At 41.7% G+C, this 13075-nt stretch overlaps 3 protein-coding genes across 4 annotated transcripts in view; all 3 read left to right on the top strand.

Moving 5' to 3' along the window:
- Positions 1–3496: 3496 nt before the first annotated feature.
- Positions 3497–5892, top strand: LOC6538328 (extensin). The gene is made up of 2 exons (XM_002098819.4): positions 3497–4526; positions 4751–5892. The coding sequence occupies exons 1-2, from the start codon at positions 4391–4393 to the stop codon at positions 5695–5697; spliced, it is 1083 nt and encodes a 360-aa protein (XP_002098855.1). The 5' UTR covers positions 3497–4390; the 3' UTR covers positions 5698–5892.
- A 555-nt stretch (positions 5893–6447) lies between these two features.
- Positions 6448–13075, top strand: part of LOC6538319 (RYamide receptor) — a 58588-nt gene continuing 51960 nt past the window's right edge. For both annotated transcript variants that reach the window (XM_039376281.2, XM_039376279.2), the window contains exon 1: positions 6448–6812. The gene's annotated coding sequence lies outside the window, so the exon portion shown is untranslated. The remainder of the gene's footprint in view (positions 6813–13075) is intronic.
- Positions 9355–12907, top strand: LOC6538327. Its single transcript, XM_002098818.3, has 2 exons — positions 9355–9422; positions 9480–12907. Exons 1-2 carry the CDS (start codon positions 9389–9391, stop codon positions 12719–12721), a joined length of 3276 nt encoding a protein of 1091 aa, XP_002098854.2. The 5' UTR covers positions 9355–9388; the 3' UTR covers positions 12722–12907.

Raw genomic sequence — 13075 nt, 5'->3', positions numbered from 1 at the left:
CGATTGACTGCAAATGGCCAACAAATTGGACTGGAGGCTGGGGGCTGGGCAAACTAGTGGCAAACAAAAGGGGATGACAGCGTGAGTAAACAAACCGCAAGATACAAATTGCGGCTCACAGCATTTAGCCGGGCACTCAATTCAATGAAACCCAAGCATACGCACCGGCAGATGAGTATCTACTCATAAAGTTTTGCGTATCTTCGAGATACGTGAAAAGTAATCGACCTGGCCGACAGCTGTTGCAGATCCCGCGAAAGAAAAGCCTTTACCCTTTATGTTTTGAGCGCTGTCAGTGACAAAGTATTTGCCACTTGCCTTTGCTCGCTAACCATGTTATTATTTCCCCTGCTTACACTCTACTTTTGGCCGTAATAGGCGTGTGTGTGACTCTATATTTAGGCCTTTGATTGCCGTGCGTCTCAATGGGCATTATAATTCAATGTCAATATTGGGGCACACGTTAAAGTCCATGGCAAGTGGTCTTCGATTTGGTTAGGCGTTGCCCCTGAAAAAAACACGCTGCAATAATAAAAACTTAGTGGGAGTAAGTCCTAGTATCTAAAACTTTCCTCAATAAAAAACCTTCCAAGAACTCCTTAAGCCATAAAAACTCGTGGTAAAACCTGTAATGGCTTTGTATTTTTACCAGCCACCTTGATGTCTAATTCTCAGCACTTAATTCAATACATATGTATATTAACTAGGGAAATATTTAACTTATCCTGAAATTCAATTTATTTTCTTCATTAAATTGTTGGAGCCTCATTAACATTGCCTTAGGAACCTGGTCACGAAGGCCCGGTAACCACCCTCGTGAATAAAAAGCACTCGACTTGCTCCAGTTTTAATTACTTCCCACAGGCTGGAAGTGCGTTACATAAAACCGGAGGCGATGATGATGGGTTGGGATAAGGGCCTCGATAATTGTGCTAAAATCGGGTGACCTTGACGAGGCGGGAATGGCAAGCGGCAATAAATGGCAAAACTGCTCTGGTTGTCTGTGGTCTCTAATTAACGAGATAATCGGCGTCGCCGATCGCAGTAATCATCATCACTATGCTCCTCCGGGCTAGCTATTAAGTCACTTAACCAAACCATTTGTCAACGTATTCAAAAGGGGGGAAATGCCAGGGAATAGGACCACATTCATCTGCCATTTGTCATAATTTACGTAGTGTGGGCTGAAGCCCCAGTTAAATATATAACATCTACCTGCGATCTTTTTTTTATGAACTTTTTGAAGCATGATTTGCATGTTTCGTTTGCAGTTGCCTTTTTATTTTCGGTGTTTGTGGTAAAAGTGAAAAATATCCACTTGCTTTGGAGTGTAATAAAATTATTTAATATGGTAGTCGAGCATTTCTCGGAAATCAGTAAATCATTTTATGTGGAAGTCAAATTTGTACAGCCTAGGTTAACTTGAGGTTTCGAATGTAAGTGAGTGTTATTTTTATGTTAACTTACTTTGGTGTTAATTGATTTAAGTGTTGAACTATTAAGTAGAAAGTATAATAATATGGCATTCTGCACTACTGAGAGTGCTATCCGTATCATTATATCCACTTAAACTACAAGGTTTGCAGCTGCTTCTACTTCGTATTTAAGTCAAGTGACCTACGCATTCTTCGATGGCGATGGAATGCGCCTCTTTACTGCCATTGGCCAACTAATCGACTTGTGGGTTCACATCTCAATGACAAAGCCCCAAAGTTTCTGCCCCTTCGTGCTGGCCGCGATGCTTCTTCTATGGCTTTTGCTGTTCGTGGCACTTGAATGCAACAAGTGGCAAGTCAAGTGGCGCATCCCCGGTCGTTCCGTCTATTTTAAGCTGCTCCAATGGAAATTCCCCCCAAGAGGGACGCTGCTCCCCGGCAATGTCAATGTGAAACGATCGAAGGGCACCGAGCAACAAGACAACAAGCCAATGCCAAGAGGAGAAGGGCAGGAGATCGAATATTCGACACAAATCAATAACTCATCGATGGACGTGCTACTGCACTGTTGACCTGATTTTCACCGAATTTCGATCCGTCGATGACACAATCTTCGCCAGCTCCTTTGGTCTTTCTCACTTTTCTCTTGGCCAGGGATGGAATAAAAGCTATTCTTGCACTTAAGATAATATTCCTTAAAATGAAACTTTTAATACTAGTACTATAGATACATTTTATACCCAGTTGTTATTTCAGTACGTATATTTCTGAGGCTTTCGGCTAGAACTCAACCAAAATGGAACGCACAGCTAAGAAAATCACAGTTTTTTAGAGCTAAAGACCTCAGCTAACAATCACAATCAATTTTTTTTTGATTCCAGGAAATTAATTTTTTGTCAAAATTTTACTTTTTTGTAAGGGGTAACATCGTAAATTTTCACAAAATTTCGCAAATTTTTTTTTTTTATTCTTGAATGCCAATTGATTAGGAATGTTTTTAGGAGTCTAATAAGGTATGACAATCTATATTTTGATCTCGTTTGCCCACAATTTGGCCTGTTTTACTGATATTTATGAACCATTTTCTCATATTTCTGTGTCATATTTTATTATACCATTTATTAATGTTAATGTATTGAAACAAATATTTATTGACCATTTTTATTGCGTACGTTCCGAGTACCTTTGCATCCCTGCTTTTCTTGAAAGCCGAGCCCTTCTTCCCGCTGTCAGCGCTTGACTCGTTGGCTTCTTCTTCGGTGGCCAAGTGCACCAATTTCCAATCGATCGATCGATCGGTGACGTAAAGCCCCAAAAACCCTGTTGCCATTACGTACGCCCCCCAGCTTCTTGTGCCGCCTTATAGCCATGTGGATGTAGTTATGGCCATAAGCTACATGTGTCCGTACAGCACTCGACATTTCTCCACCTCGCTGCGCCGAGATGCGTCGGCTGCAATTACGATTAATGATTGCTGTGTGTGGACAGCAAGTGGACAAGTGTCTCGATTCAGCTGGTTACTGGACATTGGGTATTGGGCCCTGGGTATTGGGGGTCTATTTGCTTTCGATCCAATGGCTGTGTGCACCAAATCCAATTAAACGCCGCTCGCTTTTCACTTGATTTGGGTAGCTGCTGTTTTGTTTTATTACTTATTGTTTCGATTTCGTTTTTGACGTTTAATGTTTGGCTTCAATTTGAAAATTGATTTTGATTTTGATTTTGTTACGATTGTTTCGTAATTGTTGTCGTAGGTGTTGAAAGTGTACGCCGTCAACGGTTGACAGTTTGGGGGAAATTTGAAGCTGGCCTTGAAAAGCCCTTCGTTATTGTGTTATTTTGGTCTGATGACTGGGTGTATTTATAGCTTTATGAAGGAATTTGTTAGGGCTTAAGAATGGGTTAAAATGCATTGTATTGTAAGCAATGACGCGGTTATTTTATAGAAACTATTGTTGATTTCATATGTTGTAAGAAAACATTGAAGATAAATGATACTAAAGAATGAGTAGAAATAATTAAATTTTATCATAGAGCTTAAAGCATAATTTATTTAAAATTTTATTTTAAAATTGTACACTTGTATATTATGACAGTTAACGACTACCCACAACTTGGTTTAATGTCCCAGCAGAACATTTTGTTTTGACATTTTCTATTATTAATTTAGATTCCCTGCTTATTATGTGACAAAATGGATTATCCCTTGACTGGATTGCCGGGGAATCACTTGACCCGGCTGGCGAGGAGATACAAACTGGACAAACAAGTTCCTCGAGGCGTCACATGAATGAAGTTCATCAATGGGACTCGGTCGAGTGTGTAATCGTGGGTCACTTTCGATTTCGATTTCAAGCCAGCGATTTAAGTGCGCTCCAATTGTGAAAATAACACTTGGCGCACTTGGCCGAAGGTTGCGGCTGCTGCATCTTTCAGATGCTAGATGCGCGATATGAGATACGAGCTACAAGATACAAGATACGAGATACTCAGCGGAGAGTGTTACACATAACGATTTGGGCAAACATTTTTCGCGTTGGCCCAGGGCGTTGAATGTGGACTATTGGGGTTGCCCCCTCCTGGGAGATTCGATTTGCAGCCGGGTTTGCTCCAGTTTCTCGCTTGTGAGCCCAAAAGACACGTGTCGCCGACTTCTCTCTGCATCCGTATCCGTATCATCGCTCTGTGCCGCCATCTACTCGCTTTTGGTTCATCCGACGCTCTTCGCGTCTCTTTTGATGCTTAATTAAATTTATTTTTTTCGTTTATTTCATTTACCTTTTGTAATGAGATTTTGAGCACTCGGCGCTGCAGACATCGAATCATATAAATTGGGACCGCGTTGGCCAAGTCAGCATCAGTCGAGCATCGTGCTTCTCCATCGAAGCATTTCATCGAGCCAAAGGATTACGGGCTTACTAAGCAGCAAAGGATTTCCGATTACCAGAAGCAATATGCGTGTCTCGTCGCTGTTCGTTGTGTGTGTGGCCTCCCTGGTGGCCACCACTTTGGGTCGTCCTGAGCCCCCATCCCCGTACGCCTACCACGGATTACCTCAGCAGCAGAGCCAGCGGGCTTTGCCACTCAATGGTAAGTGGCGAGAGGATGAATTCAAAAAATTCAGATAGATATCAGCTTTAAATATCATTATATATATTGAAAGAATAATTTTTCTACAGTTCTTTGATTCCAATAAGTTTATAAAGAACTTTATTTTTTGTAGTGTTAAAATCGTAAATCAAAATATTTATTTTCAACTTTAAAAGGGTTTTCTAACCATATTATAATCCCTGTATCTTCCTTTTTTTGGACAGCTCACCCCGTGCCCCCGCAGATCTACCAGCCACTGCCCCAGGAGCAGTCGTTCGCCAACTTCGCAGCGCCCCAGCAGACCTACTTGCCACCCCAAATGCAGCTGAATGCCATCGAGCAAGTGGCTCCCACTGCCGCCGCCGCTGAGCCCCTGAATGCCTACGATGACAGCTACAACATGGCCCACCGTCTGTCTGGAGTCCAGCATGCCAGTGGCTACAACAACGGGCCCCAGGAGACCAAGGTGCACAAGCACATCTACGTCCATGTGCCGCCCAAGGACTTCGAGGAGGAGGATGCCATCCAGACCCGCGTTCACCACCAGCAGGGACCCAAGCAGAAGCACTACAAGATCGTGTTCATCAAGGCGCCATCTGCTCCGGCCATCCGTCAGCCAGTGGTGCCACCACCACCCCAGAACGAGGAGAAGACTCTGATCTATGTGCTGCACAAGAAGCCCGAGCAGGAGCAGGACATCGTGATCCCGACGCCACCACCCACCAAGCCATCGAAGCCAGAGGTTTACTTCATCAAGTACAAGACTAAGAAGGAGGAGGCCCCCGTCTACGGACCCCCACCTGCAGAGATGGAACCCCGTCAGGCCACCGCCGAGGATTTCGCTCCATTGGCTGAGGTCGCCGATGTCCTGCCACCCACCACCTTGGCTCCCGCTCCCGAGCCGGAAGTCGAGCAGCCAGCCATTCCCTCTGCGGTCTACGGACCACCCACTGCCGCTGCCTACACTGGTGAGGAGGTCCAGACCACCTTGTCCGCTCCTGCCAACCAGTACCTGCCCCCTGCCACCGCTCCCGCCGCCCTGGCCATCGAGGAGCCTTCGATGGCGCCCATCGTGGTGGAGGAGCAGCCCGAGCAGCGACTGGCTCCCTCCCATGTGCCTGCCACCAGCTACGGTCCTCCTAACCGCTACTTCCTGAAGAAGCTGAAGTGAAGGTCCCGGCTCTGAGATAGTGATGCCTTAGCCAATTTCACAGTTTGTCATAGTCTAATGTCCATTGGATGCACCTCTACCCAATCCCCAGTTCCCAATTCACACATGCACACGTGCCAAAACTTCCCACATGCACATCTCGTTGTTTGTTCGTTTGTATAACTTGTTACATTTGTTTTAATAAAGAGTAGATAATAAATATCGAATTTATAAAAAAATCCCAAAAGTGGTTATAGTATGGAATATTCCTCAAAAGTTGTATACACCTTCTTTAAGCACAGTTAATGGTCCATTTAATTCGGACAAAACGCAGTGGAACATCATTGGATTTCGCATTTCAGTGATTTAATGATGGCTCATGCAGGCTTTTATAATAATTGACCCTGAGTGAAGACGTGAACTTGGCGAATTTACAGCCTGCTTAATTGCGTTACGTTTTGTTAATTTCTGCGGTAGGCCCAATTTCGAGGGCTTTCCTCATTGCTGTGCCCAGATACCAATCATAAAGTAATGGCCCAAATGGCAAAGTGTTTGGATGGTTGTGGTTGCAGCAACATGTTGCCAGGATTTCCCGCCAAATCCAACAGTTGGCTGTGGGTTTTTTGGTGCCTGCGCAAAGCGATGCGGCAACATGTGGATGGAAATGCCGGGAAAAGGAGTACGAGGAGCTGCCAAGTGGTTCGTGCCCGAGTTTCGTGGCCGGTTGATCAGTCAGTCCGGATGAAAAATCCGGCTGCACATTCAGTTCGCTTTTTGTGCTCGCGCGAGTCGCATCGTTGGTGGGCGTGTACCTTCACTTTTTGTCGGTTGTTCCGCGACTTATTAGCGGTTTTCGTATTCAAACTTATAAGCCCATTAAAAACAAAAACACCCATTTCATTCAATTTAGTGAGTGGCAATAAGCAGCGTAAGCACAATCAGTAAAAAATAAAGATTTAATGAACTGCGATTAAAATCACGCGTCCAGCATTGCGTATACGCAATACGGCAAGTGAGTGAGTGCAAGTGAAATTGTGGGCCATTGTTTCAGGTCATTACAACTGGCATTGGCATTGACATTGACATTGGCATTCCCCTCCTGGGTGGCTCCCGTCTCATCCGACGCACTGCACCAGGTGAGTTGTAATGAGCTTTGTTTACCTGCTAATCAGCTTGTCCTCTCCGCCGGCAAATGGCTTGTTGTTTCCGCTCGTTAGCATTTGGCTGAGTTTCACACATCTGTTCGGACATTCGGTTCTGGTTGGGATTAACTTCGGACACATGACTATAATTCACGGACGTGTTTCAGACCAACCTTCCTGCTAATGTCAATTTATTACAATTTTGGTAGCTCCTTTAAGTCATTCACTTTAACTCATCAAATTAACTGATCAAGATAAAATCCCTTTACAAATTTTGTATTGCATTATACTTATTCCTTCCGGAACCATCAGCTTCACTTCACTTCCACCATCAATCAGCACTTTCTTGTGTTGCAGCTGCACAAGTTTAGTTGCACATAAATAACATAACACATACGCAACGTTGTCGCTGGTGTCCTTGTAAGCGTTGCATGAACTGGACTTAAGCAGGTCTTATCTCCTAAGTTTTCCATCCATTTTGCTTTTGTCGACAGCCATGCTTGGCCGGACTAATTGTAAATTATGCAGGATGATCCCAATTTGTAGCAGTTTTAGGGCTTTGTCCTTTTCAGCAACTATGTCCTTGTGCGCTGCCATTGTTGCACATGAATACCTACATTGTTATTAAATTCTAGGATTTTACTGGGGGCTTCTTTAAGGCCTTTCAGCTTTAGTGGACTTGTGTTACCAAAACGGTTATATCACTTGAGCCTTTGTTTATCCTATTTACCGACTCCGCTTTTATTTTGCATTTAACGCAATATGGCATTGTTTTTACTGTTTGCTTGCCGGCATGTTGTGATTCTGGTTTATTATTTCGGAAAACCTTTTCCGTTTTGAGGCATATATTTTTATATACTCGAATAACGATAGAAGCATAATTTGTCCATCACTCCAAAAAGCATCATAAATACTAATTCAGCCAGTGCCAGACATTCGATTTGTTTTCTCCTTATTTTATGCATTTCAGCTGAATTTTTTCGAAGCTCGCTTTGGATTTTAATTTTGTCTTCAATTGATGTTATTTGATATCGTAAATAAATTGTTTTTGGCAAATAAGACACATATTGCAAAAAGCAATAATAAAACTTGAATAAAAAATATTTGGATATTTTCGTTTGCAAACAATAAACAGCATTTTCAACCAAGTTAAATGAGGAAGCAGTCTTCTCAAGTGGCTTCCCTGTTTTATTTGTCTGTTTTATTTACTAGGACTTGTTTTTTCTTTAAAGCACTTAAAATATAGTAAGATAACCAAAGAAACAATATTGCAGCAAACAAGGTCAATTTGTTTACACTGAAAACATGCACAAACACAAAGGCAAAACTTTTAAACAGTTTACTGACTGTGTGTATAAAAAACTGAAAATTGTATTTTAGGAGGGATAATAAGTTTGTGAGCTTATCTCAAACGGCTTTCTGAATAATGCCATCTGCAAGATGCACTCGGCCAACCCGGCTTTTATTATTGAAAATTCTTTTCCTAGAAGTTTGCTCTTGCCTGAGCAAAGAAATTTGTTTGACTGACAAAAAGTTTCAAGTCATTCTGCGATTTGTTTACAGTCTGCCATTTTCAATCACAGGAATTCAATCATTTCGAACCTACCAAAGTGGAATTTGTCAATTTTTCGGGAGTTAGGGTTCAATTTAAATGCAATTGTTTTGCCCCAGGAAAAAAAACAATAAACTTGCTGACTTTTTAAGCTTCAATATGGCTGACAAAATAAAAAACAAGCATTAACTTCCCTGAGCTTCTAATTTTGCTGAAGTTTTTTAGATGTCACACTAGTCCACATCCACTTACAGCCACTTTTACCCAAGGACTGCTATCATTAGGTAGTTGAAAGTGACCATTAGGTTTTTTGGCATATAAGTCACTAAAAACAGGCATTACCTTATCCAAAAGGCAACCACCAAATGATTGTCCTTTCAACAACATACGTAAATTTTAATGGCGTTGAAAATGAAATAACTATTTGCTAAGCCATTCTCGAAGTTTGTAAATAATTTCTGCCCAGCTGCCAATTAACCTTTTCGGAGAATGAAATAGTTTTGGGCATGCCATTTAGCCTCTCTCAAAAAGCAACAAATGATGCAGGACACTTTTCTTATGTAAATTCAATAGTTTGCCGTCATTGGGATGTGCAGAAATTTAGTTGGAAGCCTCCGCTTGAACAAGGGGATAAAAGTAAGTGATGAAAATATGCAAATCACTTGGCACAAAGTGTGAATTCAACCGAGAGTAACACAGGTTATTTGATGAAAACATTCTTGTGATTCGGGTTGTCTTGTGAGAAATCCTCTCAATTTGTCCCCTTTATTGCAGACTTACATGACACCATTGTTGTTTGTCAATGATTATTTAAGCTCTAAAAATTTTACCTTTGCTGAGTCACTTGTCAGTGGTTTTTCTCACATATTTTCTATTTGCCACTTATAAAGGAACATATGTAAGTTCTTTGAGATAAAGTCATCACTCTATCTTATCAATCGTTACACTAGTGCTAATGGAGCTGCAATATAAAAGCTGGAGTTGCATTGGGCAACTCTCATTGTAGGAATATAAGGAAATGGAGTTGCAAGTAGGTCGGAAGTATTACAAAGGTGAGCCAACCAATGAAGATAAAAATAATTTAAAAAAGAAACTTCATCCTAATTTAGAGTTCTGTGTTTTGGCATGGATATGTCTGATGCGTCCATCCTTTGGATCCATTATTAAGGACTCTGTAAAATGTACCGAGGGTTCAGTAGCTGCGGACACGGATGACTGTGCCAGTTATTTTCAGTGTATCGACGATGAAACTGTACACATAAATTGTGCCAATGGAAGTTATTTTGAAGCGAGTAATGAAATCTGCGTGGTGGATGAGTTTGGTGTGTGCCCTACATCGCGAAGATTATGTTTCGATGGAGAAATCTTTGAGGATCTGAATGATTGTCTGTCCTACGTTAAGTGTATTCGTGGAGATCTGGTAAAGCAAAGATGTCCTACTGGGAGTTACTTCAATGTAATATCGAAAAACTGCCGCCTTTCTCGAACTGGAAACTGTGCATCTCAACGAGAAATTTGTTTGGAGGGAGAACTAAAAGTGGACTCCGAGGATTGTGCCGGCTATCTGGAGTGCTTGAATGGCGTTCTTGTGAAGTTGAAGTGTCCTGTTGGTAGCTACTTTGAGCCCATATTCAAACTCTGCCAGGTGGATGAGAATGGTGTGTGTTCGTCCTCCTCAAATGAGTGTACAGATGGAGAAGTTCAGGTGGATCCAACTAACTGCGCTGGTTACTTCAATTGCGAAAATGGAAAACTAGAAACTAAAACATGTCCCAGTGGCACATACTTTGAGCCCACATATAAAACTTGCACTGTTGATTTAAATGGAGTGTGTGTGGATCCACCAGCTAAGTGCACCGAAGGACGACTAGAAATAGATCCTAATAACTGTGCCGGATATCTGAAATGCATCAATGGAGAGTTTGTGGAGGAGAATTGTCCAAGTGGAAGCTACTACGACTTCAGGCTGGAAACCTGTTCCGTGGATACTGAGGGTGTTTGTGTTACAATCAGACAACTTTGTGTCGAAGGACTGCGCGAAAAGGATCCCAAGGATTGCGCTGCTTACACACAATGCATTCGAGGTGAGGTCCAAAGTCTTAGGTGCGATTCTGGTAAATATTTCAATGGGACGCAGGGAGAATGCCTCACCGATTTGTATGAAGTGTGTTACAAATCAGGGAAAGAAACTTATAGTAATATAGAACATCATGAATTTACTGAAAGTACTACGGCCAATTCAGATCAGCAAACCGAGAGTATTAATCCTGATTTTCAATCTACTGATTCTTCTCGGCAAGAGCGTACATTCCAAGACTCCTCCTGTATCTTTGACTTGAATGGATCTTGTGTGAACTCGGATAGCACAATTGTGGATTTTGATAACGAAAGTTCTACTGTTGATTTCAAAGGATATACAGATTCGAATCCGAGTACGGAAAGTACTACAAACGATGTTCCTCCAACCACTGAGAGTCCTCCTTCCGATTGGCAAACAACTGATCTAGATTTGCAGTTCACCACTTTGAAACATAATCAATATACTGAAAGTACTAATGATTATTCAGATCAACAAACCGAGAGTACTGATGCTGAATCCCAATCTACTGATTCTGCTCTGCTAGAACTTACATCCCAAGACTCCTGTATTTTTGACTTGAATGGATCTTGTGTGGGGCAATCCACAAGCTGCACAGAAGGTAAGAAGCAACGAGATATCAACAATTGTGCAGGATACCTCAAATGCATCGATGGAAAATTTGTGGAGGAGGAGTGTCCCGATAGGACATACTACGATTCCATTTCAGAAACCTGTTTAGTGAACAGTGGACAATGTGTAAGAAGTACTAGTACTTGCATTGAAGGAATTGTAGAAGAAGATCCGAAAGATTGCGCTAGATACACTCAATGTATTCGAGGTAAGATTGAATCGCTCAAGTGCGCATTTGGAAAATATTTCAATGTGACCCAAGGAGAGTGCCTCATTGATGTGGATGAAGTCTGCGTTAGATCAAGAGTTGAATATGACATGGATTTAGAAAAGCTTTCGTATTCTGAGAGTACTATTAGTGATTCGCAGGAAAGTACTAGTACGGATAGCACAACTTCGGATTTATATACAGATAGTTCAATTGCTGATTTTAAAGGATATACAGATTGGAATCCAAATACAGAAAGCACTACAAACGATGTGCCTCTAGGCACAGATAGTTCTACTTCCGATTGGCAAACAACTGATCTAGATCTGCAGTTCACAACTTTAGATACAACCTACAATCTGGAAAACAATTCCGTCACTTGTGTCTATAATAATAAATCGTTAACCGAAGGGATACGAGAGGTTGATCCCCAGGATTGCGCTGGTTACATAGAATGCTTTGGAGGTGAGGCTAAGAACCTTAAGTGTGATTTCGGCAAATACTTCAATATAACCCAAAGAGATTGCTTCATTGATGTGGATGAGGTCTGTTTAAAATCTAATAAAACAACTGTTGTCGACTTGCACACTACTACTGAGTCAACTCCAAATTTCACCACTACAATTGACCCGTTTGCCAAATGCAGGGATGGTCAGCTTAGGTTAGATCCAAACAACTGTGCAGGATTCCTGAAGTGTGTCGATGGAGAACTGAAGGAGGAAATGTGTCCCAGTGGCTTCTTTTATGATGCCACAACGAGCAAATGTATAGTCGATATGCGAGCTACTTGTGTCACTAATATCAAATTTTGCATAGAAGGAGTCCGCGAAGAAGATCCCAATAATTGCGCTGGTTACAGACAATGCATTCGCGGTTCTGTGCAAAATCTGAAATGTCCCATTGGACAATACTTCAATGTGGCAGAAAGAGATTGCCTCTATGATGTGCATAAAGTGTGTGCAATGACGGAAGAGGATCATAGCCCAGTTGAGGTGCTTCACAATGACACTGGTCCGCCGATGACTAAACCCGATGAGTCCTGCATCCTGGACATCAATGGGGTGTGTGTTGATCCACTTGCAAAATGCACAGAAGGACAGGTCAAATTAGATCCTAATAACTGCGCAGGATACCTCAAATGTTATAATGGTGAACTGATTGTGGAACTTTGTCCAGATGGCTTCTACTACGATCTGCAATTGAAGATGTGCTTGCTGGACAGGAGAGGAATTTGCGTCACAAACATACAAATTTGCGACGAAGGAGCACTTGAAGAGGATCCCTACAACTGTGCTGGATACAGGCAGTGCATTGGAGGTCAGGTCGCCAATCTGCAATGTCCGTTTGGAAGCTATTTTAATGTGCCTCTGAAAGATTGTCTTCTTGATGTGGATGAAATCTGTGTGAGGACAGAATACAAGTATTTCGAATAATAATGTGCAATCGATTATATTCTTGATGTATTTTTATACGATAAGACAAACATATTTAAATCTAAAAACAAAACAAAAGAAAAGAAAGTAATTGCTTTAATCAGGGTAGCGACTTTACCAAACTGATTTTGTCATATAATGTAGTCGATTGATTTCGCATGAATAATAAATATGCAGGCATGATAAGTTCCAAGTATATAAATCAAGCTAATTGGGAAGTAGCCATTTGGTAACTTGGACTTTTTGGAAAGTTTTTTATTGCCGCCATCGAAAGCAGCTGTGACTGGCGGTAATGCGATAAAAGAACTTGAATATACTAATCAGCACGTTCTGTCTCAGGAATAATCAAGTGTT

This window comes from Drosophila yakuba, chromosome 3R, assembly GCF_016746365.2.
Source record: "Drosophila yakuba strain Tai18E2 chromosome 3R, Prin_Dyak_Tai18E2_2.1, whole genome shotgun sequence".
NCBI lineage: Eukaryota > Metazoa > Arthropoda > Insecta > Diptera > Drosophilidae > Drosophila > Drosophila yakuba.
This window is presented reverse-complemented; position numbering and strand designations above follow the sequence as displayed.

Excerpts from the sequence above, each read along its gene's own strand:
- LOC6538328 (XM_002098819.4), top strand. The coding sequence starts at position 4,391 with ATGCGTGTCTCGTCGCTGTTCGTTGTGTGTGTGGCCTCCCTGGTGGCC. Across the intron at positions 4,527-4,750 it reads GCGGGCTTTGCCACTCAATG|CTCACCCCGTGCCCCCGCAG; the intron begins GTAAGTGGCGAG and ends TTTTTTGGACAG.
- LOC6538327 (XM_002098818.3), top strand. The coding sequence starts at position 9,389 with ATGGAGTTGCAAGTAGGTCGGAAGTATTACAAAG. Across the intron at positions 9,423-9,479 it reads AGGTCGGAAGTATTACAAAG|AGTTCTGTGTTTTGGCATGG; the intron begins GTGAGCCAACCA and ends ATCCTAATTTAG.